The sequence below is a fragment of the Protomyctophum bolini genome (assembly GCF_963924005.1).
Source record: "Protomyctophum bolini genome assembly, chromosome: 8".
Taxonomy (NCBI): Eukaryota; Metazoa; Chordata; class Actinopteri; order Myctophiformes; family Myctophidae; genus Protomyctophum; species Protomyctophum bolini.
The window spans coordinates 15,885,264-15,912,982 of record NC_137869.1 but is presented as its reverse complement, the minus strand read 5'-3'; the positions used below and the strand labels follow the sequence as shown (position 1 = coordinate 15,912,982).

Below are 27,719 nucleotides of genomic sequence, written 5' to 3'. Positions count from 1 at the left end.
TGGATAAATAGTAACATGGCGTCTATGGTTGCTGTTTTGACCAGGGAGGGCCGTGGGATCTGAAAAACAATATGCTTAACAGGAATATGGACAACGCTGGACAATAACTTGGAAATTAGTTTTCCATTCTGAATTATAAACGTAAGTTAATGCGCGCTCTGACCTGCTGTGTTGCTCAAAACTAATTTAGCTCAATGTTTTGTTATTTGTGTAGCTATAGCTAACGGGGGCGGCTAACAGAGAACTAAACCAAAACAAACAGCCCAGGAAGTCAAACGTGCAAGTTTGGTAGAACAGCATGGATTTGTATTAATTAAACTGCCCTGGGTTTCACTAATGGGGAGTTTTTCGGCGAGTGGTATTGACTTAGTGATGGCCCTTTTGCTTTTCCATTTGTGTTTTGGAAGTTCAGGTAGCTAGCAGCAGTGTTTCTGGGTTGTTGTGATGTGATGATGTGGGCGGCTGGGAGTGGGAGGTCAGTAAGCCGGTGGCTTTTTATTTGTTGCTTTCCAATGTGGGTTAATCTGAGACTTACTTTACACGGACTCATTTTTTTTTAGGCATTTCGCTTTAATTTACTTGGGGAAGTTGGTATGAACTATGAAGAATTTCACAATGTTTTTTATTATGCAATCTGGTTAAGAAGACATTTGTCCATTTGCCCACAATTTCCAGATTCCGTTTGGCTTTCCTCCCCTGTCACCCCCAACGTAGCGTCGTTCGTCATCAGGGACAAAAGAGGAGGACGGGAGGCATGGAGGAGACCTTAAAAGGCCCAATAAAATCAGTCAAACCATCTCGTAACGAGGCAAGAGGAGTCAAATCTCTGCCTACCAAGCCTACTAAAGATGCTTCAGCACAGAGAGATGGCAACAGGGGTGCTCTCCGCAGCAAGGAAAGCCATACTACCACAAAGGATGACCATAACATAGGCAGCCAGGGAAACCGTTTGCCTGGCAAGACCCCTGTAGATAGCCTACAGGATAAGGGGAGAGGAAGAACCTGTAGGCTGACTGGGAGAACGAGCTCTGGGGAGAGAGTCAAGGGGAAAGTGATTAGCCCGCAACAGCTGGCAGGACAAGCTCCTGATTCCAACCCCTCTGTGGCCGACAGAAGCTCATCTGGAAACGGAGAGACCCGTACTGCTCTGCTGCCTAGTACACTGGGGAAAGGCATTACAGAGCAGACGTCCAAGGCTGCTCCAGTGAAGGATAAGTTCCTTGGTGTGTCTAATATGTCTTTTCATAAGTTTTGTTTTTTAATTAGTTTTAACTTTTGTTCATGTGGTACTTCCTTGTATTTCACATTAAAGTTTTTGCTGTTGTTTACAATATTCTTCAGTGAATATACAATAATGAAAAAAAATGCATTTAAAAAATAATATCACAATTTCCCCAATATCTTATTGTGACAATATCAATTTATCTTTAAAATCACACCTGTGTGAAGTGAGTGGTGCAACTCCGTGTGGGGGTCCCCGGGGGGGGGGTGGTGGAAGTTCCAGACCCACAGGAACGCACCCAGGGTGGCGGCCCGGTTCCAGCGTGCCGCCCCACGTCCGGACTCCGGAACGGTTGAGAAATGACAGAGTTACTGTGTGGGGGTCACTGTACTGTACTGGCACACCTGAAATCATCATATATACAGTTAATATGTACGCGTGTGTTAAGTTGCGCACAAGTGGTGAAAAACACCCATGCTGTTTTCGTGCTCAGACCCAGCCACCCAGCGAGCCACCCACACACAGCTCAGTAAGAGAGTGGTTGCACCACTCAAAAATTGCAGATCTACAAGATCACAACCGGTTAAATGGCCCATTTTTGTGAACATTTTTATTTGACAGATGACTTCCGCACACCTGGTTTAATTTGATAGCAGGTGCGTATAGGTCCTGGCAGAACAGCAAATGTTTTAAAGGGGGAGAGACCCGCACACCACCACTTGCTGGTTCAAGAAGTTTATTTTGATGAGACGTAGCAACGGCCTTCAGGCATGAAGAACATTTTTTATTAAAATGGAGCTTAAGTGACTAACAACCCTCATATCACTGTTACAATATCCCAAATCACAGAAAATATGTAGTCTTGTATCATATGATTAAATCGATGATATTGCCCTAATTCAGCTTCATACTGAGTGGCTGATTGATTCTGTGCAGGGGAGAAGAAGACAGTACTGTCACTGGGTCAATCTGAAGGGAACACTGAGGTGTGTGCCGTCATGGAGGAAGGTGTCCTCACTGAGCAACAGCTGGGCCTCCGCCAGGCAGAGGAACGTCTGTACAGAGATTACATCCACAGACTAGTGAAGGTAAGTTAACCATATATTAAGGATACACTTTGTTTATCCCTGTTGGGGGTATAATCCTGATATCCTAATGCAGAGGCATGTTTTGTAGGTTGATTCTGTTGGCAGTCGAGTACATTCAAATTCAATGCTCTTGTGCCAAGTGTTAGGGGGTTGAGGCCATGGCTGAAGGTGGTCTGTAGCTGCTCCATCTCATCCAAAAATTGTTTTGTATTATTTTAGAATTCAACTTGAAATAACTACACTATTATTTGGGGTTTGATTTCACTTGAATTTAATACACTATTTGCAAACAAAGGTACTGTGTGTGTGTGTGTGTGTGTGTGTGTGTGTGTTATCTTGTCAGTCCTTTGTTGGCGGTGTTATTATATTGTATATATTGTTATCTTTTTGTCAGACTGAGACTGACTGGCATCCGAGCAACTACACCAGCAAACCACAATACAAAACACTTTTGTAGTTGATCATTGAATAATTGTTAAAAAAGAAATTGCCATACCCATCATTGATATTTGTATTTGAAAAGTATTATATTCAGCTTATGCTTGCAACTATGCAAATTAATTTAGGAACACCAATAGGCCCCTTTCGCATCTTGATGGGTAAACGGCTTGTTATTGAGTGTGTTTCATGTGTAGGTGTTACATGTACAAGGTAATTTCCTGTTATGCAGGTACACGCCCACAATTAACCCATATTACCTTCAGATGTGTTTTCCAGTCAAAATGGCTGCTGTGTAAAGGATCAATTGCCTTTCACCATCTTGTGCACATTCAGAATCAAGGGACTGCCAATGCCATAAGAAGAATTTAAGAAACGTTTTCTGAATGAGATACAATGTCTTGCATTGCAAGTTGACTGCTTAGTAATACCCAATACAAATTCAAATATTCCTTGATCAGATCCATAAAATCTAACTATATAGAGTTTAAAATGTAAACTATATACTTTTTTGACCACCATCCACAAGGGGTCTATACTAGGGCCCTAAAGCTGAAAATCTTCACAGAATATATTTGCTCCAGAATAGGGAGGTTTCATGTGGTTAGTGGCATGCATTACAATAGAGGAGCTTTGCTGAGTGCTAATCCATGTCTGTTGGTTTCTGGTGACAATCAAAGCTAAATTGAAATAAAAATAATCAACGGTTGAAAATAAAAGAATGGTTGAAAATAATCAACCATGCGATGAGGTGATAATCTATAGCTGATAATGATGGATATATAGTGTACTATGAATATGTTCTATTGTTTGTCCAACAGTAGTAAATACTTTACGAGGGGTCGGACATGTAGCTGACCATTATGCTTGACGATCTTTATGTGGGATTTCTAAACCCGTACACAGTCAAATCAAATGCTCAGTTTATGTATATATCCATGACACTTGAGAGTTTCAGCACAGATTTCCTCAGTAGACTAAAAAGGTTTGGATTGGTGTTGTTGTATCGTGTCTAGAGTTGGGTATCTTTTAGTAGATGGTTAGTCCAATTAGTTGGAAAAGTTTTGTTAAACATTACTTCTCCCTCTGGCTCGGTCACTGACCTGTCGGCTCACATTTTGATGTGCATCTGCATTTGCTACACTGGCTGGTTGTTTGTTTCTTACCAGGTTGATGTCTTTTTGGATGCTGCAATTTGTACATTTATTTAATAAATGCATATTTGGACTACAATTGATTTAGTTTTTTGTTTCGATTTTCACAGCAGTCCCCCGAATACCCAAATTTCCAGTACTTCTGCAAGCTGTGTACAGTGCACATCGAGAACATCCAGGGGGCTCATAAACACATAAAGGAGAAGCGACACAAGAAGAACATGATGGTATGTGAGACAAAAGTTGCTGGCGGGCCTAAAGATTCTACTTCTCACTTTACAGCTCTTAGCAAATGGATGGATGGGTGGACAGTTCCAAGTCGATGCTTTGTGTGATTTCAGGAGAAGCAGGAGGAGAATGAATTACGTGCCCTGCAGCCCCCCTCCCCTGCCCAACTGAGGGCAGTTGATGCAGCTGTGGTGAACACGGCTAAAGAAAACGGCATCTCGGAGGAGGACTTCAAGGTCAGACAGGACGTGGTCAAGAGGATGGAAGAGACCATCCAGCAGCATCTTTCAGGTAATTAGGGGTGCAACAGTTAATCAAACTAAATGATGATCAATTATAATAAACTAAAGATTATTTTTTCAATAGTGAACATAGCTGATCTACAAGCTCACAATGGCTTGTATTGTTGTGAGCTTGTAGTTTGTTTGTTTCTGTTGATGAGGAGCAATAGATAATGATCTTAGGTATAGCTTACGAATTACATGGAGTCTTTGCTGAAAACGTGACTGGATAGATGTAATGTGTTGATCAAACCTAAGTTTATTGTCCAGTGTGCGTCCAAGATATGTGAAGCTGTCAACCTGTTCTACTGTTTTACTATTAATGAATGAATGACCCTATAATCATTCTGGCATTTCAAATTATCATTGATGAATACTGTATCTGCATTTTGGACATGCATCTAAAATTATTCATATTCTTTCCAGCTTGCTCACTCCGTATGTATGGTTCCTGTCTTACCCGATTTGCCTTCAAGACAAGTGACATCAACATTGATGTCACCTTCCCCTCAACTGTGAGTTTGCTCAATTATCTGATTGATTCTATTATCGATTGATTTTTTTTGTTTGGAGCAGAGGTATTGTACATGAAGATGATTGACAGGCCTTTGTGAAATGGCAGTGAATAGTAGAGATATAATCGATGATGCTCTGTGTTTCCTGCGCAGATGACACAGCCTGATGTACTTATTCAAGTGCTTGAAATCCTGAAGAACAGCCGTAAGCAATTTTGTGTGTGTGTGTGTGTGTGTGTGTGTGTGTGTGTGTGTGTGTGTGTGTGTGTGTGTGTGTGTGTGTGTGTGTGTGTGTGTGTGTGTGTGTGTGTGTGTGTGTGTGTGTGTGTGTGTGTGTGTGTGTGTGTGTGTGTGTGTGTGTGTGTGTGTGTGTGTGTGTGTGTGTGTGTGTGTGTGTGTGTGTGTGTGTGTGTGTGTGTGTGTGTGTGTGTGTGTGTGTGTGTCATTAATCTTTGACCAATCATGCCTAACCAGATATAGGCTATTCAAACGTTTCCTAATGCATCAATTTATGCTTTCCCTATTTGGCACATTGGTCTGACATTTCATTAAATATAACCAGACTTGCTAAACTCAGACCAGCCACAACGTGTGCTATAATGAATAACAATCTAGTATGCCCTGTGGTAAGTAACCAGTTGAAGCTCCTATTCTGTTACAAATAACAAAAAGGCAAAAGTACCGACGGAATTTGGGGATTAAAGTGCTACTGCAGTCAGCCAGCCAACAAAACAGGTAGTTTCCTGTCCTGGATTTGTTTCTCCCCAAGGACCTCACTTGCCATTGTTTGGCTATATAATACTACCCTTTTATTTAGCTAGAATAGAAGTGAAACCAGCTGCTAAACCAAGATCCTGTGACTTGTTTGAGGTAATTTACTCGATACTTCAATTTCCCCCCCCAGCTCAATATTCTGAGGTCGAGTCTGACTTTCATGCCAAAGTTCCTGTAGTGTTCTGTCGGGATATTAGCAGGTCAGTGCTGTATCACATGTACACATTTCATTGTATCATCACAGTTATGTGCATTAGTTGACTTACTTGACCTTTCTGGACTGATTAGCCATCCTTACAATACATACCATGGATTTGCAGCCTACCAATGATTGGCTGTAATGTAGCATCATTGGCTCCACAGCAAAGATTTAAATTAATCTCTAGCAGAAATGACACTATTGACACTTTTCAGAACATACATTCTGACAGATAAACACAGCTGGAGGTAATATAAATGTTTGTTTTATTTAGGTGTTTCTGTGTGCCAGCATGAAGGTAACTACAGGAGCTGTCAATGCTGGCACATTGTTGCACCCACAATGAATGTTATTAGCTTTAGCTGTGTTTCATGGTTGTAACACCAGATAATCTAATGACAATATCAAAACCATTGTATTTGTTTTATTTTAGAATGTCTTACTTGGAAACAAACGTCACACTTTGAAACCAAGTGACACTTGGAACACAATAATAATAAATAATAATAAAACCTTATTTATATAGCACTTTTTGAAACAAAGTTACAAAGTGCTTGAACAATCAAACCGCAATAACCACGAAATACATCAATGATGCAATAATAAAAGAACAGTAGGAAATGCAAAATACCAAACACAGATATAAAAAAGGAGATGCAAAGGCCATTCTATAAAAATGGGTCTTCAGGAGGGTTTTAAAATGTGTTAGAGACTGAGTTAGCCTCAGATCCCGATCCCCTTTACAATGATAATTTAGGAGCACTGACAATCCAATCCAATAATAATTATATTGCTAGTATAGACATTTAATCAAAATGTGTGGTACTACTGATAGAAATGTGTGTGTAATCAAATGTTAGAAGGTGCAGACAAACATTTTTCGATATTCATTTTGTACATCCTCCATCCTTGAAAGTGGCACTAGGGTAAACAAGAAAAGAAAGAAACTTTCAAGATGCCTTTTCAAACAAAGAGGTCTTTCCTTTAAAACAAGAGTTCTTTCATAGAATGGAGAGACTCAATATTTTGTTTAGAGCCAGAGCCAAGACCAGATGAAGAGCCTTGGCTCAAAAAGTCGTCGGAGTATAATCTTTGGAGCAGATGAGAGTGTGGGTTATTTTCTCTTTTTCTGATGTCACTTTTGAATCAAGCACCTCTAAGTGATGTGCATATTCTATTCGTTTTTGTTTAAGGCATTTGAAACGGAACAAAAAGGGAACCCTAAATCACCAAATCTCAGCTTCCCATCATGCACCTGTGCACAGTGTGAAGCTCAACAGCGCCACTTTGTCACCTGTTGGTACCCTAAACATACTATACATACATAAAAACATGCATACAGACAAGACATGGATAGGGACAGACATTGCTGGTCATTGGAGTGGCTGCACCACTCAAAAAGGGAAGTAAACCATGCGCTCATCACACCCGGTTTCATCTGTGCAAAGCCTTATCCTACCTTCAGTCGGATATTGTAAATTATTTACGAAATGATTTGCCGGGCCAGACATCGCTCAATTCCAATGTAACTAATCTAGGTTTATAGGAATGACATGCTATCCTTAAGTGCGTTCAAACGTTGTATGTCCCAATCGCTGACTGCAGAAAACATGAACTTGTTATCAGAACATCTGTTCTCACTGCAGTGATTTAAAGTAGACCCAGAATGTGTCCCGCTGCTGGACCACCAGAGGCCTAATGTATTATTTTATATTTTTGACCGTAGAGTGTCTAACTGCCACATTTAAAATTATTGCATGAAAATGAACAGTAAATGGAACATAAAGTGGAATGCCAAGGAAAATTGTGCTGCTCATAAAAAAAAGAGAGAAATAATAATTAAAAAGGGTACAGTGAAAATACCAAAGTAATCTCCACAGAATATGTTCAACATCACAAACACAACATGTTCAACATACTGTAACATAGTGGTAGTTTAAGAATATTGTTTTAGTCTAGGAGACATAGATGTTGGTAGTTTAAAAACACATAATCTACTATAAACGTTTTACATTATCTGGTGTTACAATGGTCTATTGAACATATACTGTATACAAGGGTTTGACCATGTGAATCATATGGTAGATCAGGCTAGAACTGAGAACCCCTATGATCATGCTGCTTGTCTTGGTTACATAATTATAATTACCTTCTCTGTGTTGTTTGAACTCTGGCCTACGGTATATAGTGTCATGTGGTATCACTTTTATTTTAGAGAGCAGTAGAAATGTGTTATTTCCCCATGGTTCAGTGACTAGTTCAAAATCCTAACAGAATCCATCCAACCAATCCAACTCCATTGTTTGTGTGCTCCCTCCTAGCGAACTGCTGTGTAAAGTGAGTGCAGGCAATGATGTGGCCTGTCTCACCACCAATCACCTGGCAGCCCTGGCTAAACTGGAGCCCAGATTGGTTCCCCTGGTCCTCGCATTTCGATACTGGGGAAGGGTAAGTGCCTGCCACCGAAGCCTTGATTCATTGTTTCAATATTTTATTCATCCTTTTGTTTAACAAAGGTCAGCCGCTATCGTGTTTTGCACCTTCAGTGTACCTTTGTGCTGATAAAATGTGGGGAACCATTACAAATATAAAAGACGTTTTTATACCTCTTATCTTAATGTGGAGGTTATATTAACCACTTAAACCCTACTTCATTGCCCCTGAAATTGTTCCCTCTACACAATTTACAATTTAGGCATTTAGCAGAAGCTCTTAAAGGGACACTTCACCCTTTTTGCAAAACAATATATGTTAATGACGTTTAGAAGCTTTAGATCACTTTTCTGGGGGTATTTATGTGTGTAATATGTGGTTTTAGATATTTTAGATTGTAGCAGTGAGCCTGTTGTCTCTGATGTCATGGACACTGGTCTCACTACCTTCCTGGACTACAATTCCCATAATTATTTGGTGCACATGCTCCTCCTTGTGGATAGGGGGGAGAGCTGTCTTACTGAGACAACATGTAGTCCAGGAAGGAAGTGAGCCCAGTGTCCATGACATCAGAGACAACAGGCTCACTGCTACAATCTAAAATATCTAAAACCACATATTACACACATAAAGACCCCCAGGAGTGTGTTCTAAAGCTTCTAAACGTCATTAACATATATTTTTTTGCAAAAAGGGTGAAGTGTCCCTTTAATCCAGAGTGATTTACAGTAAGCAAGAACAACACATGGTAATACATCAAATACATAAATAGTCATCAGGAATCATACATAAGATCCTCACATCTGTCTAACAGTGGAATATCTGTATTATATAAATGTATATAATGAAACTATGCGTATACACTAGAGTACTATGTCTACATAAGTTGAGCCTTTGCATACAGCTGTAAGGTCGTCAGGGCTAGGGGAAGTGCTACGGGCTAAGATGGAGTCTGAAGAGGTGGGGTTTCAGACTACGGCGGAACATTGGGACTTTAGGAGTGCGTCTGCAGTTCTGATTGCAGTGGGAAGTGCGTTACATAATTTTGTAGCCAGAAGGGAGAAGAGTTTGGGACGTGTGACTGTGGAGCAGTGTCCCGGCGGTTTTAGTCAATGTACTTCCAGCTTCCCTGCGTTTGTTAATCTGAGTTTGAGGAGGGTTTGTAGGTTCGGATACTCCGATCAAATTTTGAAGATATGGGGATGCCATACCTCTGGTTGCTTTGAAGGCCAGCATCATAGTTTTGTACTCTGTGCGGGCAGCATCCGGTAGCCAATGGAGAAGGGGGAGACATTTTGGAATTTTGACAGCTGCAGCATTCTGGATCAATTGTAGAGGCTTAAGTGCGTATGCCGGTAGGCCAGTAAGGAGAGTTAACACCAATGTCTTGAAAAAATTGACAATCAACTTGTCGATGATCGATCTGCTATTTGATTTTGTCAAATGTTCGCCTGACATGGCCAGAATGCTAAGGTTCAAATCATATGGTTCATGAAACCGAGGGCCTAAAAGCAGATGTTTTTTCTTCTTTTCTCCACAGTTGTGCCACATTGACTGCCAGGCAGAAGGTGGCATCCCCTCCTACTCGTTTGCCCTCATGGTCATCTTCTTCTTGCAGCAGAGGAAAGAGCCCATTCTCCCTGTCTACCTGGGACACTGGGTAGGTCAACCTGGCATCACAAATGGACCTTATCAAATCTCTATGTTGTGTGTTTATTTTACAATTACTAGTATGTTAACTGCTTAACCCATTCTGGGCGGGAACCCCTTTTGGTGTTTTAAGCATTATGTTATACTTTAGCTATTGAATTTCTTCCCAAAATAGGGACGCCCAGGTTAACACAATCAACGTCGGGATTTCTTTCAAAATAGCAGCTCGGATATGGCAGCTTTTACTCTGAAAGCCCCCCCTTCCGTTCCGTACAAAAACCGGGAGAAATAATGTTGCTTGCTAAGTTGCTATGATTACGATAAAGTCGCTGGATAATCCCTCGCGTTCATATTTTGAACGAGAGGCATGTTGAAGTCAGAAATGAAGAGCTTAGTATATCCATCTGGTCAAAATCACGGAGAGCTCCCTAGATTAGGAGATACGAGCCTTTCTTTCTGAGTATGATGCAGTATGGTGCAGAAAGAGAGGCCAACCCCCCAAAAAAAGAAGAGAAAAAGATCTGAATATTTTTCTCGTTTTATATCAATGAAAATGCACTAGGACGTGTACACGTCCTCTCAATCCATCGGTTGGATTATCTAGGACGTTTCCACACGTCCTGTATAAATGGGTTAACATGTATTGATAAAATAATTAAATGAATTGATATGCAGTGTCTCATTTGCTACAATATAAACACTATTTTCCCCTGCCTCTTTCAGATTGAAGGCTTTGATGTGAAACATGTGGATGAGTATCATATGACTGGAATCTGGATGGACATATTTGTCAAGTGGGAACACAGGCCTGCTACAGAGGGAAGAGGGGAGGCCAGAGGTGAAAGCAAAGCCAGAACAGAGCACAATAAACCTGATAAGAGCCCGCATGGAGAGGGACTGGTGAGTAGTGCTGCTCCATGCTGTCTGTGATAAAAAAATACATTTAAGTATGCTATCTTAGTTCCACTGATTGAAGCCAGAACACAATCACAGATCATTAAAATAAACAAAAAAATGTGAGATTGTAAATTTCGAGATTGTAAATTTCAATGGGCAGCCGCAGCAAAATACTTTTATTAATTTGGGCATAGTTCCGTGAAAACGTTTGAGAACCACTGAGTATAGGTTATATATATCCTATAATAATAATCTCCTCTGTTCTGTCAAGACCCGCTTGACCCTTGACCTAGGCAAAGGGGTGTCACTTGGGCAGCTGTGGCTGGAGTTGTTACGTTTTTACACACTGGAATTTGCCCTGGAGGAGCACATCATCAGCATCCGTCTCAAACAGCTGCTTTCCAGGGAGGCCAAGAACTGGCCTCGTCGCAGGCTAGCCATCGAAGGTGAAGAATCCACTCAAATGTCAATATGCCAGTAACACTAGTCCATGCGACTGTGGATAAGTCATATCATGATATCAATTTGCCAAAGATTCATTTTCCTGCCGTCTCTTGAAAATTTCTTCCATAGTCTAGTTTACTTGCTAGTGTCTTTCATGTGTTTTTCTACATGTACCAAATGGTCAATCTACAAGGTCACAGCACGCATTGTGAGCTGCTATATGGAACTTGTGATCTGCTGTTTTCGCCGAATGTTTGCCTATTATGACATGCCCTTAGGGATGCTATGATTCATGTATTTCAGCAGTGACTCAATGAATGCAGAAATACAAATGCAAAAAAGTTCTGGAAATGTCACAGAATCATTGGAATTTCACTTGGGGCGTGTCTGATAAAATTAATATTGAATATCTAAATAAGTCACAAAAGCCTGAGTAGATTAAAATGACTCCAAACAGTGAAATATCCCTTTAAAGAGGAGGTGGAACTCTTTATATCTATATGTCTATATATATACTATATATATTGTGGAACTCTGCAGCCTCTCTCTTTCTGTATGTTTGTTTTCTTTCTTATCTGCCATTTGTAAAGGTGTTTGCACATGGGACGCATTTTTCGGGCTGAATATCTATCGGAGCGAATGTCTGAGCACGGGAAAAACATTTGCACACTGCCACCGAATATTGCGTACTAAAATAGTTTTCGGACTGGGGTTGATTATAATTTTTTCGCAGCTTTCTTTCACATAGCTAGACATGGTCTTTCCCCATTTGAGCAGTTGATCACAAAGATAGTTGACCACAAAGAGAAGAGCACAAAGTACTTTATGAAAAGCCAGAGTGGGTATGAAAATAGGCAGCATGAAACACACACAAACACACACACACACACACACACACACACACACACATTCACAGTCACACACACACACACACACACACACACACACACACACATTCACAGTCACACACACAAAGCAGTGGAAAAATGCAGAGCGAGAGACAGTGGGGGAGAGAGTTGGAACAACACAGTGACCTCACAACATTGCTATGATATAAATAATATGCATGATCGCATACTGACGTATGCTGACGTTTTTATTGCGGATTTCTTTAATTTCGGATCAGCAAAACACAGTTAAAAAACACGCCCCCTGTGCAAATACCTTATTCTATTTTATTTTTCCTATGTCTGGGTTTGGGTTAGTCAATTCCTCGTATATGAGCATACTTGGCCAATTAAGGGATTCTCATTGTGATTTTCTCCACTGTAGATCCCTTTGCCCTGAAGAGGAACGTTGCACGAAGCCTGAACAGCCAGATGGTCTTTGAGTACATTCAGGAACGCTTCCGTACAGCTTACAAGTATTTCGCCTGCCCCCAGACCAGGGGCAGCGGGGGCCTCCAGAGAGCCAAGAAGGCCAGAAAGCACGACCCCAAGTCAGAAGTGTCTGAGAGGAAGGAAGTCCCTTCCTCGAAGGCGGTAGAGAGCGACGGGATAGGTCCGACACCTGGAGGAGGGCAGCACGAGTCGAAGGAGGAGGAAGAGGAAGGGAGCGATGAAGAGGAAAGCTCGGAATCGTCTCCGAAGAAAGAGAAGACGCTGGAGGCCAGCCTTGTGGACCTGGTCCTGAGCAAGGCGGACAGTCCCTCTGAGAGGCCTGTGAGCCCCTCCCTCTCCCCCAACGGACTGCTGGACAGTGACAACGAGGGAGTTGGGGAGGAAGACAACATGCTTTCAGAGGGCGTTCTCGTCGGCCCACAGGACCTGCACTATATCTTTGATAGAATGCTTTTCACTGGTGGGAAGGTGAATGACCAACACACACTCTTTTCGTTTACAAATATTTTAATCAAAATACGGCTGCTTTTTGTCTTAACGGTTATTCTTAAAATTTTGATTGAATAATCGAGCATGTGTAAACTAAAAACATTCAATATTATTATTTAAATATTTTATAATTCAATAAATCGACAGGGCTGATTAAACATTAAAGAGATATTTCACTTAAAAGAAATGTGGATCATTTTATCGTCTACTCAGGCTTTTGGTAACACCCTGGGTGCAGTTTTTAAGTTGCTTGATTCAGTATTTAGATATTTCATTTTATCGGACACTGTCTTTGGTTCTGGTGACACATACTGTACTACCCTCCTAATACAGTGGAGGGGCAGTGTTTTGTTTTTTATTTTCATTGATTGACTGTTGCAACCATTACTTAAAATGTCAGTTAAATACATTGCAATTGCATGTACATGACTCTATACACAATCTTGTAATTACTGTTTGTCTGTAGCCACCAACTGTCGTGTGCAGCATCTGCAAAAGAGACGGTCACCTTAAAGACGAGTGTCCCGAGGACTTTAAGAAGATTGAGCTAAAGCCTCTACCCCCAATGACGGACCACTTCAGAGACATCCTTGACGGGCTTTGTAGACTCTGCTATCGTACGTTTTCCACCTCATACTACATAGGGCACGCTTCTATAGTTTACTACACTACCAAGCATTTGTGTCAAAATTTAAAACACAATCATAGAAATGGAACACACCATAACGAATGATAATGACTCAGTCATTTCTCCTTTTGTAAAATGATTCGGTACCGTGTAGTCCTACCGTTTTCATAGTAAAACATAAAACACCGCACAAATATGCTGGCTGCATATTTGTGGTGTTTAAAACCTTTTATGTAATATTTTTAATTTACATTACTGTAAAGCGGCCTGCTCAAACCAGTCTCTGTCTGGGCAGAGGGCCTCATCAACATCACGGGCAATGACCAAGCAGTGTTGGAAGAAACCCCTCGTATGGCGCATGAAGCCCTGACAGACAACACTCGCGTCTCCATTGCTCATGTTTCGATATTTGTTGTGTTATAGGTTGATGCTTTGAGATTTTACATGAGAAGTGTGAGCAACAACTGAACATTGTGTGTAGCATTTGGACAACAAAGTGATGTGTAATTAACAGAGTGTAAGCAAGGAAAGTCAGCGTCTAATGCAGATAAGTGAGTGTGAAGTAGTACCAAATGGGGTCGAGCGTTTAGCTACATGAAGTGAAGGTTGTGCAAATTGTGCCGAATTTGAGTTTTTTGTGTGTTAACAATGGGGAAAAACTGTTTTGCTTTTGCTACCCGTTCCAGTAAGCACTATTAAGAAAATTTGTTTATAATACTAATGCAATAAAACTGAGAGCAAATGTGCATGTTAATAAAACAAATTTGGATTACTGTCACTGGTGGAAAGATTCCGGGTTGGAAGTATCCGTAATATATCTGTCTGTTTTGCAGATGAACTGTCGCCATCTGGGGTTGAGCAGCAGAAGAGGGAACAGATCCTTGTGAGTCTAGAGCGGTTCATACGAAAGGAGTTCAACGGTGAGTAGAATGCCTACTGTATGCCAACTGGCAACCAATCATTGTGTAGACACTAGCATTCTTTCTCTGTCTTTTCCTGCAGACAAGGCTCAGCTGTGCCTGTTTGGCTCCTCCAAGAACGGGTTTGGTTTCCGAGACAGTGACCTTGACATCTGCATGACCCTGGAAGGCCATGAGACCGCAGAGGTACTGTAGGTGGAGTGGACACACTGCTACTGGACACACTGCTACTGTGTGCGAACACATTGTGAATAGATTTGGTGATCTGACCTCTTTATTTTATTTTTTTATCTGTCTAAGCAGACATTGAACTGCAAAGAGATCATTGAGGGCCTTGCCAAAGTGTTAAAGAAGCATACAGGTAAAGATTTCCTCTGAATATTTTAATGAGTGAGATAAAGTTGAGTCTCTGCTGGAACTGTTAACCCCACGACCCAATTCTGGATAAGCGGTTGAAGACGGAAGGATGCATGGATCAATTTGTGATAAACAGAGTGTGTAGGTCACGTAAGAGTTAGATATGGATTAAAATGAGTTTTTATGTAAAATGTTTGACAAATTTTAGAAGATTTGCCCAGAAAAATAAAGGGAAGCTCCGCACACTCAGATCTGCGCACAATCAATGTATGTAGAAGATTTGCCCAAAAAGGGCTGCAATTGTTATACCCATTGTAACTAAACTTCAAAATTTTAACCATCTTAGATTCATTTAATTGATATGGTTAATGGTCCTAATGTGTTTAAAAAAAACACACATTAGCCTGAGCCTTGAAAATAAAAGTAAAATCAAATTAATTAAAAAAAGCAATTGTAAAGGATGCCCATTAGCTGATGCCATGGCAATCAGCTAGTCTTACTGGGGCCACTCCACACAAAAAGATCTATCATGGTCATGGTTAAAATGGAGTTTGAAGTTACAATGGGTTTGTATATTGTATGAAGGGAGTGTGATAAAAAGAATAACAAATTTCTAAATACTGAATCAAGCAACTTAAAGTGGCACTATGTAAGAAAACTTAGACGTTAAAATGACCCCAAACCTGTTTTGTGATTATCTAACAGTCTACATTTCCCAAAAGGAAATGCATGTAGTTAATTCAGCAGGGATAAAACATGTGCCCACCAGAGATTGAAGAAATGACTGACCAGAGGGAGGGATATCAAAAGAAGAGTAATGGATGTCCCCTCATCCCTCCAGCAAATGTAATCCTGGCTGTGTATCCTTAATTCTATTGCAGGTCTGAGGAACATCTTGCCTATCACAACAGCTAAAGTGCCCATTGTAAAGTTTGAGCATAGACAAAGTGGTTTGGAGGGAGACATCAGCCTCTACAACACTCTGGTAAGGGAGAAACTATACTTGAAAATATTCTTTTCATTTATAATCTCCGCTAAAGCGCTTCCTAGTCATAAATGTTTATTGTTAAAAGTAGATTGAGTGAGACTTTCCTTGCAGGCCCAACATAACACCAGAATGCTGGCAACATATGCTGCCATTGATCCACGTGTGCAATACCTGGGATACACCATGAAAGTCTTTGCAAAGGTAAAAAAGGGACACTATTGTAAGCAGTTGCTAGAATCAATTTCATTTCAAGGTCTCATTTTTCACTGCATGCCTACATTTGTCTGATGTGATTCCAGCGCTGTGACATCGGGGATGCCTCCAGGGGGAGTCTCTCGTCCTACGCTTACATCCTAATGGTGCTTTACTTCCTGCAGCAGAGGCAGCCCCCAGTCGTCCCTGTCCTTCAAGAGGTAAGTGTCCCAGCCACTTTAACGTATCAAGTTCTTTATTAATGTCCCCGGAGGGAAATTCGGTTTACAGCAGTTCGTAGAGGTTTGAAACGTAAAAACTAGGCATGTGGAAAATAATCGATACAGACGTGCGCGATGCGAGTGCATCGGTTCATTCACTGTGTATCGAATACAATTGACGGGTGAAATCTCGATGCATCGTTCGCGGAGCGCTTGCATCGGTAAAATCCATGGTTGCACCGATTTTTTTTTCATGTTGTATTTCACCCTATTCTGTGTTTCCGAGGCGCGTTGAACTTTTCTTCAGAAAAGGAAGAAAAAAAGGTCTCTCTAACATTCAGGGCAGCACGCTGCAGCGCACATAGTCGGTGAACAGAACCTACTGTACGACGTTGGAGACAAGTTGAGACAACAAACAGACTATAAAGAGCACCCGTGACTAACAGAAGTGAGCCCCACCGCCCACGGGTTAAACAAGAGAAGCAATTAAATTCAAAGGGCTTTATTGGCATGAGAAAACATACGTTTACATTGCCAAAGCAGAAAGAACAATACAGCAATACAATCAAAACAAAAATTATGTACTTTGAAGGTCAGAATCTTCAATAGATCAACTTCTATGTACCAAGATCACTCGATGCAGGTATAGTGCAGGAATATACACAATGATTAGTCTTTAGGGTGGTTGTGTTCCATTTGATATCCTTCTCCTATCACAGCAACTCACAAATCTTGCTGCTGTGTTTGCACATTGTTGTACTTCGCCCAGCAGATATGGGAGTTTTTTGTCATTGGTCATGTTTTCAAAATCTCCGTGTGTGGTTGTAATCTGTGGGAAGTATGTGTCTCTGATGTCTTGGTACAATGGACAGATGGTTAGGAAGTGTAGCTGGGTTTCCACTTCGTTTAGTGTGCAGTGGGTGCATAGTCTGTCTTCTCTCGGGATACAGGTCTGCCTATGACGGCCTTTATCGATCGCAAGACTGTGCTCACTGAGTCTGTACCTAGTTAAGATTTTTCTTTGTTTTGGGTCGGTCACGGTGCTCAGGTATTCTGCCACTGTGTATTCTCTGTTTAGGGCCAGATAGCATTCTAGTTTACTCTGCTTTTGTGTTGCTTCTTTCCAATGTGTCAGATAGTTTTCCACCTTTAGCACCACCTTTAGCTGTCCTAGCTTTGTCCGTTGATCAGTTGTTGCCTTTTCACTGTAACGCTGAGCGCTGGTAATGATCCACAGCTGTGACCAGATTTGACTGAGAGACTGTGTTTCACCAGAGGAGAAAATCTTTTTTTTTATTAGTTAATAGCACAGGCAGTCTCTTCACATACTACTAGCATGTCTGAAATAAGTGTCAGAGCTGAAATCGACATGTAAATATGAAATAAATGCTTAAACAGCTAGGTGTAATGTTAGAGACCACAGAAGTGAACCTTTCGAATCGTATCAAATCGCATCGTATCACAATGTCCAGAATTGAATCGCCATCAAATCGCATCCTATCGGGAAGAGGGGTGAATTGTATCGCATCTGATCGCCAGGGGATTCCATGTATTGCTAAAGTATCGTATCGCTGGCAGTGCATCGAGATGCGCATCGAATCGGCCTTTACATGCCTAGTAAAAACGGTACAAAACAGCAACAGACATGTGACAACATAGCATAGGGCAACATAGCATGAGCTCATCATACTATAATTCAGTCAATGTCTGTGTGTGTGTGTGTGTCAGAAACAGAGCGTTATCTCATCATTGCCTGCACCAATCACTCCCAGTTTTCACACAGGCATTGACCATATGAATATGGAGGTCTTTTTTCGATTTGACACATTAATGATTAATAATGATAATGATAATGATAGTGATAGTGAATTAATAGTTAATTAAAACGCACCCGGGCGCAGTACCCCCTGTGGCCACAAGAGGGGGGCAAATATCTCACAACGGGTAAGGGCTAGTCTGTGCAATTGATAAAAAGCGAGCGAAGCGAAGGCCAGATGACAGCAGCATATACTGCTGATGGCTCTCCAATTGTATGCCAGTACTTTTAGAAGCAGTGGATGTCTAGTCTACTGTCTAGACTCCATTCATGATCCCTGAGAGCTATTGAGTCACATTGAATCACATTGTGTTCAGACATTCTGCCAAAACCGGAAGCACCACAGTGGATTCAAACCCTCAGGCTCTCCCGTGTGGACACCCCTGCGTCACTCGAGCGCAGTATAAGACCCTTTCTTAAAGTAAGACGTATGTATGCCCTCTTTTCAGATCTTTGATGGGAAGAACGTTCCACAGAGAATGGTGGATGGATGGAATGCGTTCTTTTTCGATGATCTTGCAGAGTTGGTGAGTTTTTTCGGAAATAATTTAGCAAAAGGCTTATTCATGATGGCAGAATAATGCCAATATTGCCATCAGGTTTTTACTAATTGGGCTGCACTTGAAACATAGTGTGGTGTCACCTATTTCAGTTTAAATGTGCCAGAAATTACAGTAGACAATTGTGCTTAAAACCATCCCCTGTATTCCAGTGTCAGAAATGTACAGGGGCAGAGGGCAAGAATTTGAATAGAGAAGGGGGGGAAATCATTTTCCTCACAAATCCTGTTACATTATTTTATATTCACTACTCGGGGAGAACCCTTTGAATTAAACTTGTACACATTGAATAACTTAATACAAAGTTCAAAGTACATTGTACCACCTAACGTTGTGAGCTTTTAGATTTGCTATTTTTGTTGAAGAATTTGGTATAGTATCAGGTATAGACCATTGGGGGAAACCGGTCAACCCACCCTAAATATGAATATATTGTACCAGTGGGTACAATTTGCTCAGGAATATTTCAGGGTACAATGTGTTTGATTGTATGTGGTCATAGCGTCGTCGCCTCCCGGAGCTGCAACACAGCAAGGAGTCAGTAGGAGAGCTGTGGCTGGGCCTGCTGCGCTTCTACACAGAGGAGTTTGACTTCAAAGAGCATGTCATCAGCATCCGGCAAATTAAACGCCTCACCACCTTTGAGAAACAGTGGACCAGCAAGTGCATTGCTATTGAAGGTATTCACACAAGACTATTAAGCAGCTCATATAGTTAATCTTGATCTTATCGTTGTGCCCAGTGTCCTGTTATCATATCACCTACTTTGCTCTTCAGATCCTTTTGACTTGAACCATAATCTTGGCGCTGGAGTGTCCCGTAAAAGTAAGTCCAAGAGACACTGTGATTCTTCATACTCTATTATGAGCAGATACAGTATGTCAAAACAGATGTTTTTCTATTTGTTTTAATTTTGTTTTGATGCTTGTTTCATGAAATTCCCAAATGGCTATTTGTCATATTATTCAGGTTTTGGTATTATTGACTTGGTATTAGTGACTCTGATGTCATTGCACTATTGTGTGGTTGAAAATGGCTTGTATGTACAGATGGATTTACTGCTTTCCTCTGTGTGTTGGTTTGGCAAATGTGTCACTTACATAATAATTAACCACTAATAATTATTATTAACCACTAGGGTTCACCTAGTGTCCCTATTCTGGGGTGAACACATTCAGCTAAAATGGGTAACCATTGTGAGCTTACAGTATATATTTGATATTTTGTGTAGAGGGGAAGAAAGGAACAGACCAAATATAGAGCCCTGGGAATTCGGCCGACTAAGACTTCGGTTAAGAAGAGTGACCGCAATTTCTCCATTTCTTCCTATGGATTTAGAGTTCATGCTTACTTAATTTTTTTAATTTCTCTCTCCATCTGAATAACTTTATAATGTTTATAATGTTTACAATAGAGCAAGCCCTTTGTGCCACTCGATCACCCTCTGTGTTTCCTCCCTTAGTGACAAATTTCATCATGAAGGCTTTCATTAACGGGAGGAAGTTGTTCGGTACTCCATTCTACCCCCAACCCGGCATGGAGGCGGTGGGTTTGACAGCCATGCAGCCAGGCTCAACATTGAAACCATCGTTTACTGATGTCGTCTTTATCCTGAAATGTGTGGTGTTTTTTTTCTTTTCCTTTTCCTGTGACAGGACTACTTTTTTGACTCCAGGGTTTTAACAGATGGGGAGCTGGCGCCTAACGACAGGTGTTGCCGGATCTGTGGCAAGATCGGCCATTACATGAAGGACTGTCCTAAGAGACGCAGGTACATGGGCAACATGCAACCACTTAGTTCTTAGGCACCAACTTATAGAACATTTTCTATTTGTTTGGTCGAATAATCTTGAGGCAGGTTTTTACTGAATAATATGTCTCATAGTTATAGTTTGATTTATTTATTTAGCACAGTATAAAACAATACAAAGAAATGGGAAATACATAGAAAAAGAATAATGCTAGGAGGGGGCAAGAAGCCTGAAGGGCTTATACGAGGCCTCAACCTGTGTACAGTAACCAGACATTAAAAAACATGATTTGAGTGCTAAATCAAGCTTGATGTGAATGTCTCTTGCTATCAATTCAATTTGGAGAAAGGCAAGTCAGAGGAGTGTAGATGTGGAGACGTTTATTGGAGCTTGTCGGCTGATGGGGGACATAAATAAGAGGGTGAGACAGTGGTGACGGGAGAAAAAAACCTCCTGATATCCCTGTGGGGAGGAAGGGTTAGAATCTGTTCTCCGAACTCTGGGGTCTGATGTACTGAATGTGTTCACCCCCCCCCCAGAATGAAGAAGAAGGAAAACGACAAAGAAGACGATATAAAAGAGGATGAGCGGGAACCCAGGGAGAGGCGTTGCTTCCAGTGTGGGGACATGGGCCACGTACGCAGGGACTGCCCCGAATACCGCCACCTCAGACAGCGGGCCACCGGCGGACCAGGTACGCCAACACCCACCACATAGTCCACCGACACATCCATACTGGGACCTACATTTTATACCAATTGTCTTTATAAATAGCCAATCTACAAGCTCAGTTAGGTGATCTACACCAGGTTAGTCTTATTGAAATTACAAATCTTTTTTTAAACTGAAAATTGATCTCCGTGATCTTCTCAAAGCAACAATGTATTCCTAACCCAAGTTGTGTACATTTATTTAGGAGTTGTGTGTAAAGTTGTAATTTGATTATATTAGTTAGAAGGTAAGCTACAGCTGACCCCTTTTGCCACTAGAGGGCTTTAGAGGCTCGCAATTAAGAGTGCTCAGTGGTCACTTCTTCCTCCCTAGCGCCACACATGGTGCGGAACATGGTGAGTTCCCAGTCCATCCCCATACCCCAGACGACCCCAGACCGCCCTGGAAGGACCAGGCAACCCTCTGAATGTGTGAGTAGAAGAGTGTTGACTCTTGAGAGTGACAGTGTACGTATAAGGGGCCAAACTTTAATTTTGTGTTTGCAAACACTTGTTATACATTTACCTACCGGTATCCACTTTGTGCACATAAGGCCTTATTTAATGTTATATAGTTTGAATGTAACTATACTCAATGTAGCTTTGTGCCTTTATAGATTTTAATTATTCTTGTTTCTCTTTTCTCACTCTTGTTGATAGTCGGACAGTCGGCAAACTCCTCCCTATTCTCCCCAGCTCCCCAGCCCCTTCTCCCAGAGCTCTTCCCAGCTCTCCAGCTCTCCCCAGTCGTCCCAGAGTAAGACCTGCTCCACCGGCCCCCACAAACAGTCCCCCCGTGCCCAGGTCCCTCTGTCTCTCTTTGGCTTCCCCACCTCCCACCCGGGCCAGTTCCACCCGGGGACTCTCACTGCACTGGGGATCCTGCCTTCTCACCAGTCCCAGGGCCAGCCACACCACTCAGTCCACCTCCCCTCTACCTCCTGGCCTATCCATGGACCTGTCCTCACAACCTCTTCTCCCAGCGGTCCTTCCCCTCCCAATCTCAAATTCCCCCTGCGTCCCGCCTCCGGGAATGTGAACCCTGCAGGCTCGGGGGCCAGCCCTAACCCTATGAATTTGAACGACCCCAGCATCATCTTCGCCCAGCCTGCGGGGAGGCAGCTGGGCGTGGGCGGGACGGGAAGGGAAGGCCACTGGCACAACCACCTTCCACAGCCGGGCTCACTTGTGGGAAATGGCACTGTAGGCAAGTCAGGTACTCACTGGGTGAATTTTGGTTGCACCAGCTTTATGAATCTTTCTATTGCTTTGAATCTTTCCATGTCTCTCAGAACTGATCAACATTTATATAATCTTAGTTAATCTGGTTAGACAGGCCTCTCTGTCAATGGTTAAATGTGTGCTCGGGTACGATGTGTTTGGGATGGGTTTCTTTGTAACACTGGTGGTGGAACACGCTAGGGCTGGGCAATATAACTTGAAATCAATATCACGATTATTTCAATCTTTGCCTTGATTACGATTAATGACTATGATTAATGAAAAAATATTTAAATAAAAAGGTGAAAATAGCTAATCTACAAGCTCAAAATGTGTCTCGATGCAACGCGTTTATATATAGTCCAGCTGTTTCCAGTATACAGTATTGTATATGTACACCACCATTCATTGTACAGCAATGTATAATGCAGAGTTAAGTGGTCAGACTAATTGATTTAGTGGATTGTAAAAAATAGATTAGATTTAATGGCAATTAATTTGTTGAATGATGTTGATTGAAATGCAAAGATTGCTTCTTGATTATTCAATTAATCTGCACAGGCAAGATTAAGTTTATTCTAAAAATCAGTTTCGCCCCAGCCCCAGGACACATTGGGTATACTCGTATAGACTGGAACATTACATTGATGTGTGGTTGGCATTTGTTTTAGTGGTCTATTGAGTGCTTCATCATCTCTGCAGATTCCAGCTTCCAGGCCCAGTTTGGGGGCGTGACCCAAGGATCTCGGACTTGGGAGCACAATACCACGCCTCAGTTCTCTCTCTCTCCTTCCTGGGGCTTCCGCATGCCACAGAACTTCCTCCAGCAGGGCAATGGAGGCTACCAAGCCGGCAAGCCTTTCATGGCCCAAGGTGAGAGAGTCTAGGACACTGGTTCCCAAACTGGGTCTACTCTGGACCCACGGTTGGGTCACGGACCAATTTTTATGGGTCCCTTAATTATCTGCGTTTTGTTTTTCATTATTATTTCAAAACATTTTCGGGGGGAAAACATTTGCAAAAAAGCAAAATGTTCCATAATTGTGTTTTTTTCAGCAATTTCATGAAGAAATAAAAGAAAACTCTAATAAATTCCATCAATTAGAAAACAAATGTTTAAATAGTAGTGAAAATAGCAGATCCACAAGCTCAAAATGTGGCGCAGGCAAACGTCTAATTTCTCTTTTGGGTCACGGGCTAAAAGGTTTGGGAACCACTGGTCTAGGATATCTAGTTTGGGGGTGGTCAATTGGTAAGTTCGTCAAATAAAGGTTTATTTATATACTTGGTTGGATGCAGCCTCGGGCACCATAAATAGTTGATCTACAACAGTGGTAACCAACCTTTTCAAGCCCAAGAGCCCATTTTATTCCCAATTGTAAGCCAAGATCTACCACTAAAACGTGTTAGAAAAAACACTTGTTTTTTTGCTATTTCTGACAGGCTCAATGCATGTGCACACATCCACACAAAGACTAAAGCTTAAATTAGAATAAATACTTATAGTAAGTTATATTATCAATGTCAAATAATATTAAGACAAATTAGAAATAATTAGTATTAGAAATATTTTGTTTCTCATTTCAATGAATATTCACATTGGCAGATGTTCAAATGACATAGGCATAACATGACCATATATATTTGCACAGATATGGTGACATACTCTCAGGGTCAGCCCACCTTTAATGAGACTGCTGTGACTGCACTTTATCTGCAAGCGTTTTGAAATCTGGTTCATATTTAGTGATTGCCAGTCTGAGGGTGTCATTAAGATGTGAGTCAGTCATACGAGTTCTAAACTTGGATTTTATTATTTTCATTTGTGAAAAGGCCATTTCACATAAGTACGTGCAACCAAAGTAGGCATGCAGCTTCAGTGCACACGACACAATCAGGGGATACTTCTCTGCTCACAAGAGACCAAAATTCCTTCTCTTTAGCTCTGACCTGCAGGTGACAGTCACTTACTAATCCAATAATCTCCATTTAAATATCTGAAGTTAATGCAAACACATCCTGCATTTTATCGGACAGCAGTTCAATGACAGTAGGCTCAGTAAAGAGGAAAGGGTTTGATACAAAAGCAGCTACTTGACTCATGCGTTGTACTTCAACAAGTTTTCATATTTCATATTTATCATATTTTTTGCTCTATGTGTGCATGTGTACAGAATTCAAACTGTAGCATTGATTATTGTCACGGACGGAAGTCATTCTTTCCCTTTGCATATGCCCTGGAGTGCACTCGCCTATTAGTTTGCATTGCAGACTGGTATATTCAGTATATTTTTCTCATTTTTATATTTTTGTTGTTGCTACGCACAGTGCGCAGCAGTTGAGGAGAACGCAACTATGCATTCCTTTAAGCAACACAACTTCTGCAGCTGCATCCATATGTTTAGAATTTGCATCAATGATCAAATCCCAATAATAAAAAATATTATAACAACGAACAACGAAAACTGAAGGAGCAGCGGCGCTATCTATCTATCTGTGTCTGCAGCCTGTCACGAGCCCCGTAATGAACGCACGTTGTTCCGTATTTTAATGTCGGGTCGGAGAATAAATACAGTATGAATGACGGCGGGATTTATTTGACAACTCTGTCCTGCTTTCTTCACGAGAAGAGAAGAGCGCTCACAGCTGCTAATATGGTACCTGTCAGTTCGCTTTACGGCTTGTGTAGTGTAGTATGTGAACCTGGGTCTGGGAAGCTCAGAGCTGCAGCCATTGGCTCATGATACGAGCACACGACCAATGGGACAGGTCATTCAGTGTTGCTAAGATACCACCCCTCCCACCACACACGCACACACACCCTTGGACGATGGGGTCTATTCTCAAACTCAGAGCCACAGCGCTCTGCTCAAAATTAATTTGCATGTGACGAGCGGCACTGACATTATTCCAATGGGTCTAACACTTCGCGATCGACTGGAAACGTTCCCGCGATCGACTGGTAGATCGCGAACCCCGGGTTGGTTACCCCTGATCTACAAGATCTCAATTTGTCACACCGTGACGTGTTGTGAGCTTGACCAGTCAGTGGCCTTGTGGTTAGAGTGTCCGCCCTGAAACTGGGAGGTTCGATCGGTCGGGGTTCGATCCCTGGCCGGGTCATACCAAAGACTGTAAAAATGGGACCCAATGCCTACCTGCTTGGCACTCAGGGTCAAATCAACTAATAGAAAGATTCCCGAGCGTGCCACGGCTGCAGCTTAACACTCCTTGGCTGCGGCTCACCGCTCCAAGAGATGGGTCAAATGCGGAGAACAAATTTCACTGCGGTAACGTGTGTGACAAAACTATTTTAACCCATTTTGGGCGGGAACCCCTTTTGGTGTTTTAAGCATTGTTATACTTTAGCTATTGAAAAATAGCAGACCTACAAGCTCATATGAGCTTGTAGGTCTGCTATTTTTGAAAAATCGTGAAAATGTAGTGCAAATATTTGAATATACTTTCACAGTGAACGTTTGTAACTCAAATCTTTGCTTCTGGGGGGTTCCTGGAACAACATATTTTCAGATCGGGGTGGTCCTCGACCAAATACAGATAATTCTGGGGGTCCTTGACATGAAAAAAGTTGAGCACCACTGATTTAGAAACATGGGTTTTTTAGAAAACTGTCGGGTCTAAATGGGTTAACTGACGTGCAACTATCACTTTAACGATCCAGCGCATGTTTAACTACGGTAATAACGCTCTGCAATATCTAACCATTCAAATATTATGTCCCTCTAACCCCTTATATAGAGAACCACATAGACTGGATGGGCACACAAACCTAAAATAAAATGCAATAAAACCATTGTCATTATGACAACCTTCTGAATCCATTAGTGCCATATACTGATATACTGATTCCACTCCTGTGTCAAACTTCTGAACTGTGAGCTGCTGATAAACCTTAATGTTGCCGCCCTCTAGAGGCCTAGGATTGAAATGACACGGCCAGCTTTTTTCTGATTGCCATTCTGAATACTACTCTACAAACAAAGTACTCAAGCTTGCATGTGCTGATTTCTGTATATATTATTTTATTTTTCTCATAAGGTTCTGTGGTGCACCCCAACCAGAATTTCCCATTGGTCCCCCATGGCCGGCACCATGTAAATCTGAATTTCATCCAGCAGAAGAAGTGAACCTTGCATCTCCATTTAATTGGCTATATATATATATATATATATATATATGCACACACACATACATACAGTGTAATCATGATCTGTATCATGGTAAAGAAAAAATAGTTTAATTATAACTTTTCATCATTTGGTCACCAGAATTTTTAAAAGGAATTTTATCATTTTTGTACAGTTTTTATGTTTTATTTTCTGTCTCATTACATTGATTTGTGATACAAATGTCAAATATTTTAATACCCCCATTTTTGAAGGGGTCCAAAAAAGTGTTTTTATTTTGTGTAAAGTAAGGAGGAAAAATGTATACCTTTATTTTTATTAGCTGTATTCATACTTTGCTTGCCACAAGACAAAGGCTTTGAAATAGACATTTGTTTTAAAAACAACCTAACATGTCACCCCTAATTATGTAGTGCCAAAAGGATGGATAGCAAGGAAAGACAAAAAAAATGTGAAAAATCTAAAACCCTGAAGGAAAAAATAAAATAAAAAGCAAACTTGGTTGTGTGATTGTTTTTATTGACTGCATTTGTAGATGGGACTAAGAGTAGTTAGAGTACTGTCCCTGCTAAGTTAGCTCATATGTACCTACTCCAGTGATTACTGTACCATTTACTTTTTCAATTAATAGAATGCATAGTCCACAAATGGTCTCAAATACAGTTTAATGAAACCATACACAAATATTGCACATAACCTTTACATGTTGATTTCATTTGATGCACAGACCAAGACAAGCCTTGATTACTGGAAATCTCGTCGATCTGCTTCAGTTCCTAAGCCTTGGTCCAATATTTAGTTCTTCAATCTTCAGCTGGTAGTACTAAGGTCTGGACGCCAATACCTTGTAGCTTTACCACGTCATTAAGAGACACCAACAGGTGTCTGATGGAGGGGTGAGGAAACCTCAAAATCTCAGGATCCACGAGCAGGGGACAGAGTTGACGTAGATGTGGCAGATTTATTCCATCAGGGTTCTCCCTCAGAGCATCTCTCAGTGAGCTCTTCAGTTGGATCAGATTCAGAAGATGATCGTTTCTTTGAGTAACAGCAGG

General features: G+C 41.4%; 1 protein-coding gene across 3 annotated transcripts; it reads left to right on the top strand.

The window, feature by feature from the left end:
* Nucleotides 1–27,130, top strand: tut4 (terminal uridylyl transferase 4). 3 transcript variants are annotated; one of them, XM_080770019.1, is made up of 30 exons: nt 1–141; nt 676–1,223; nt 2,159–2,310; nt 4,013–4,129; nt 4,244–4,421; nt 4,838–4,926; nt 5,080–5,131; nt 5,831–5,900; nt 8,221–8,347; nt 9,873–9,992; nt 10,706–10,882; nt 11,151–11,325; nt 12,596–13,131; nt 13,619–13,769; nt 14,614–14,700; nt 14,783–14,886; nt 15,004–15,061; nt 15,939–16,042; nt 16,157–16,246; nt 16,345–16,458; nt 18,724–18,801; nt 19,337–19,514; nt 19,612–19,659; nt 20,297–20,379; nt 20,490–20,605; nt 21,125–21,279; nt 21,630–21,727; nt 21,956–22,502; nt 23,219–23,389; nt 26,576–27,130. In XM_080770019.1, exons 2-30 carry the CDS (start codon nt 755–757, stop codon nt 26,662–26,664), a joined length of 4,533 nt encoding a protein of 1,510 aa, XP_080626145.1. In that variant the 5' UTR covers nt 1–141; nt 676–754; the 3' UTR covers nt 26,665–27,130. The 3 variants fall into 3 exon arrangements, with proteins under 3 accessions (XP_080626145.1, XP_080626144.1, XP_080626146.1); XM_080770018.1 differs by having other exon boundaries at nt 21,956–22,511; XM_080770020.1 differs by lacking the exon at nt 1–141 and having other exon boundaries at nt 1,097–1,223; nt 2,126–2,310; nt 21,956–22,511.
* Nucleotides 27,131–27,719: the final 589 nt, after the last annotated feature.

Excerpts from the sequence above, each read along its gene's own strand:
- tut4 (XM_080770018.1), top strand. The coding sequence starts at position 755 with ATGGAGGAGACCTTAAAAGGCCCAATAAAATCAGTCAAACCATCTCGT. Across the intron at positions 5,132-5,830 it reads TGAAATCCTGAAGAACAGCC|CTCAATATTCTGAGGTCGAG; the intron begins GTAAGCAATTTT and ends TTCCCCCCCCAG. Across the intron at positions 14,701-14,782 it reads CATACGAAAGGAGTTCAACG|ACAAGGCTCAGCTGTGCCTG; the intron begins GTGAGTAGAATG and ends CTTTTCCTGCAG.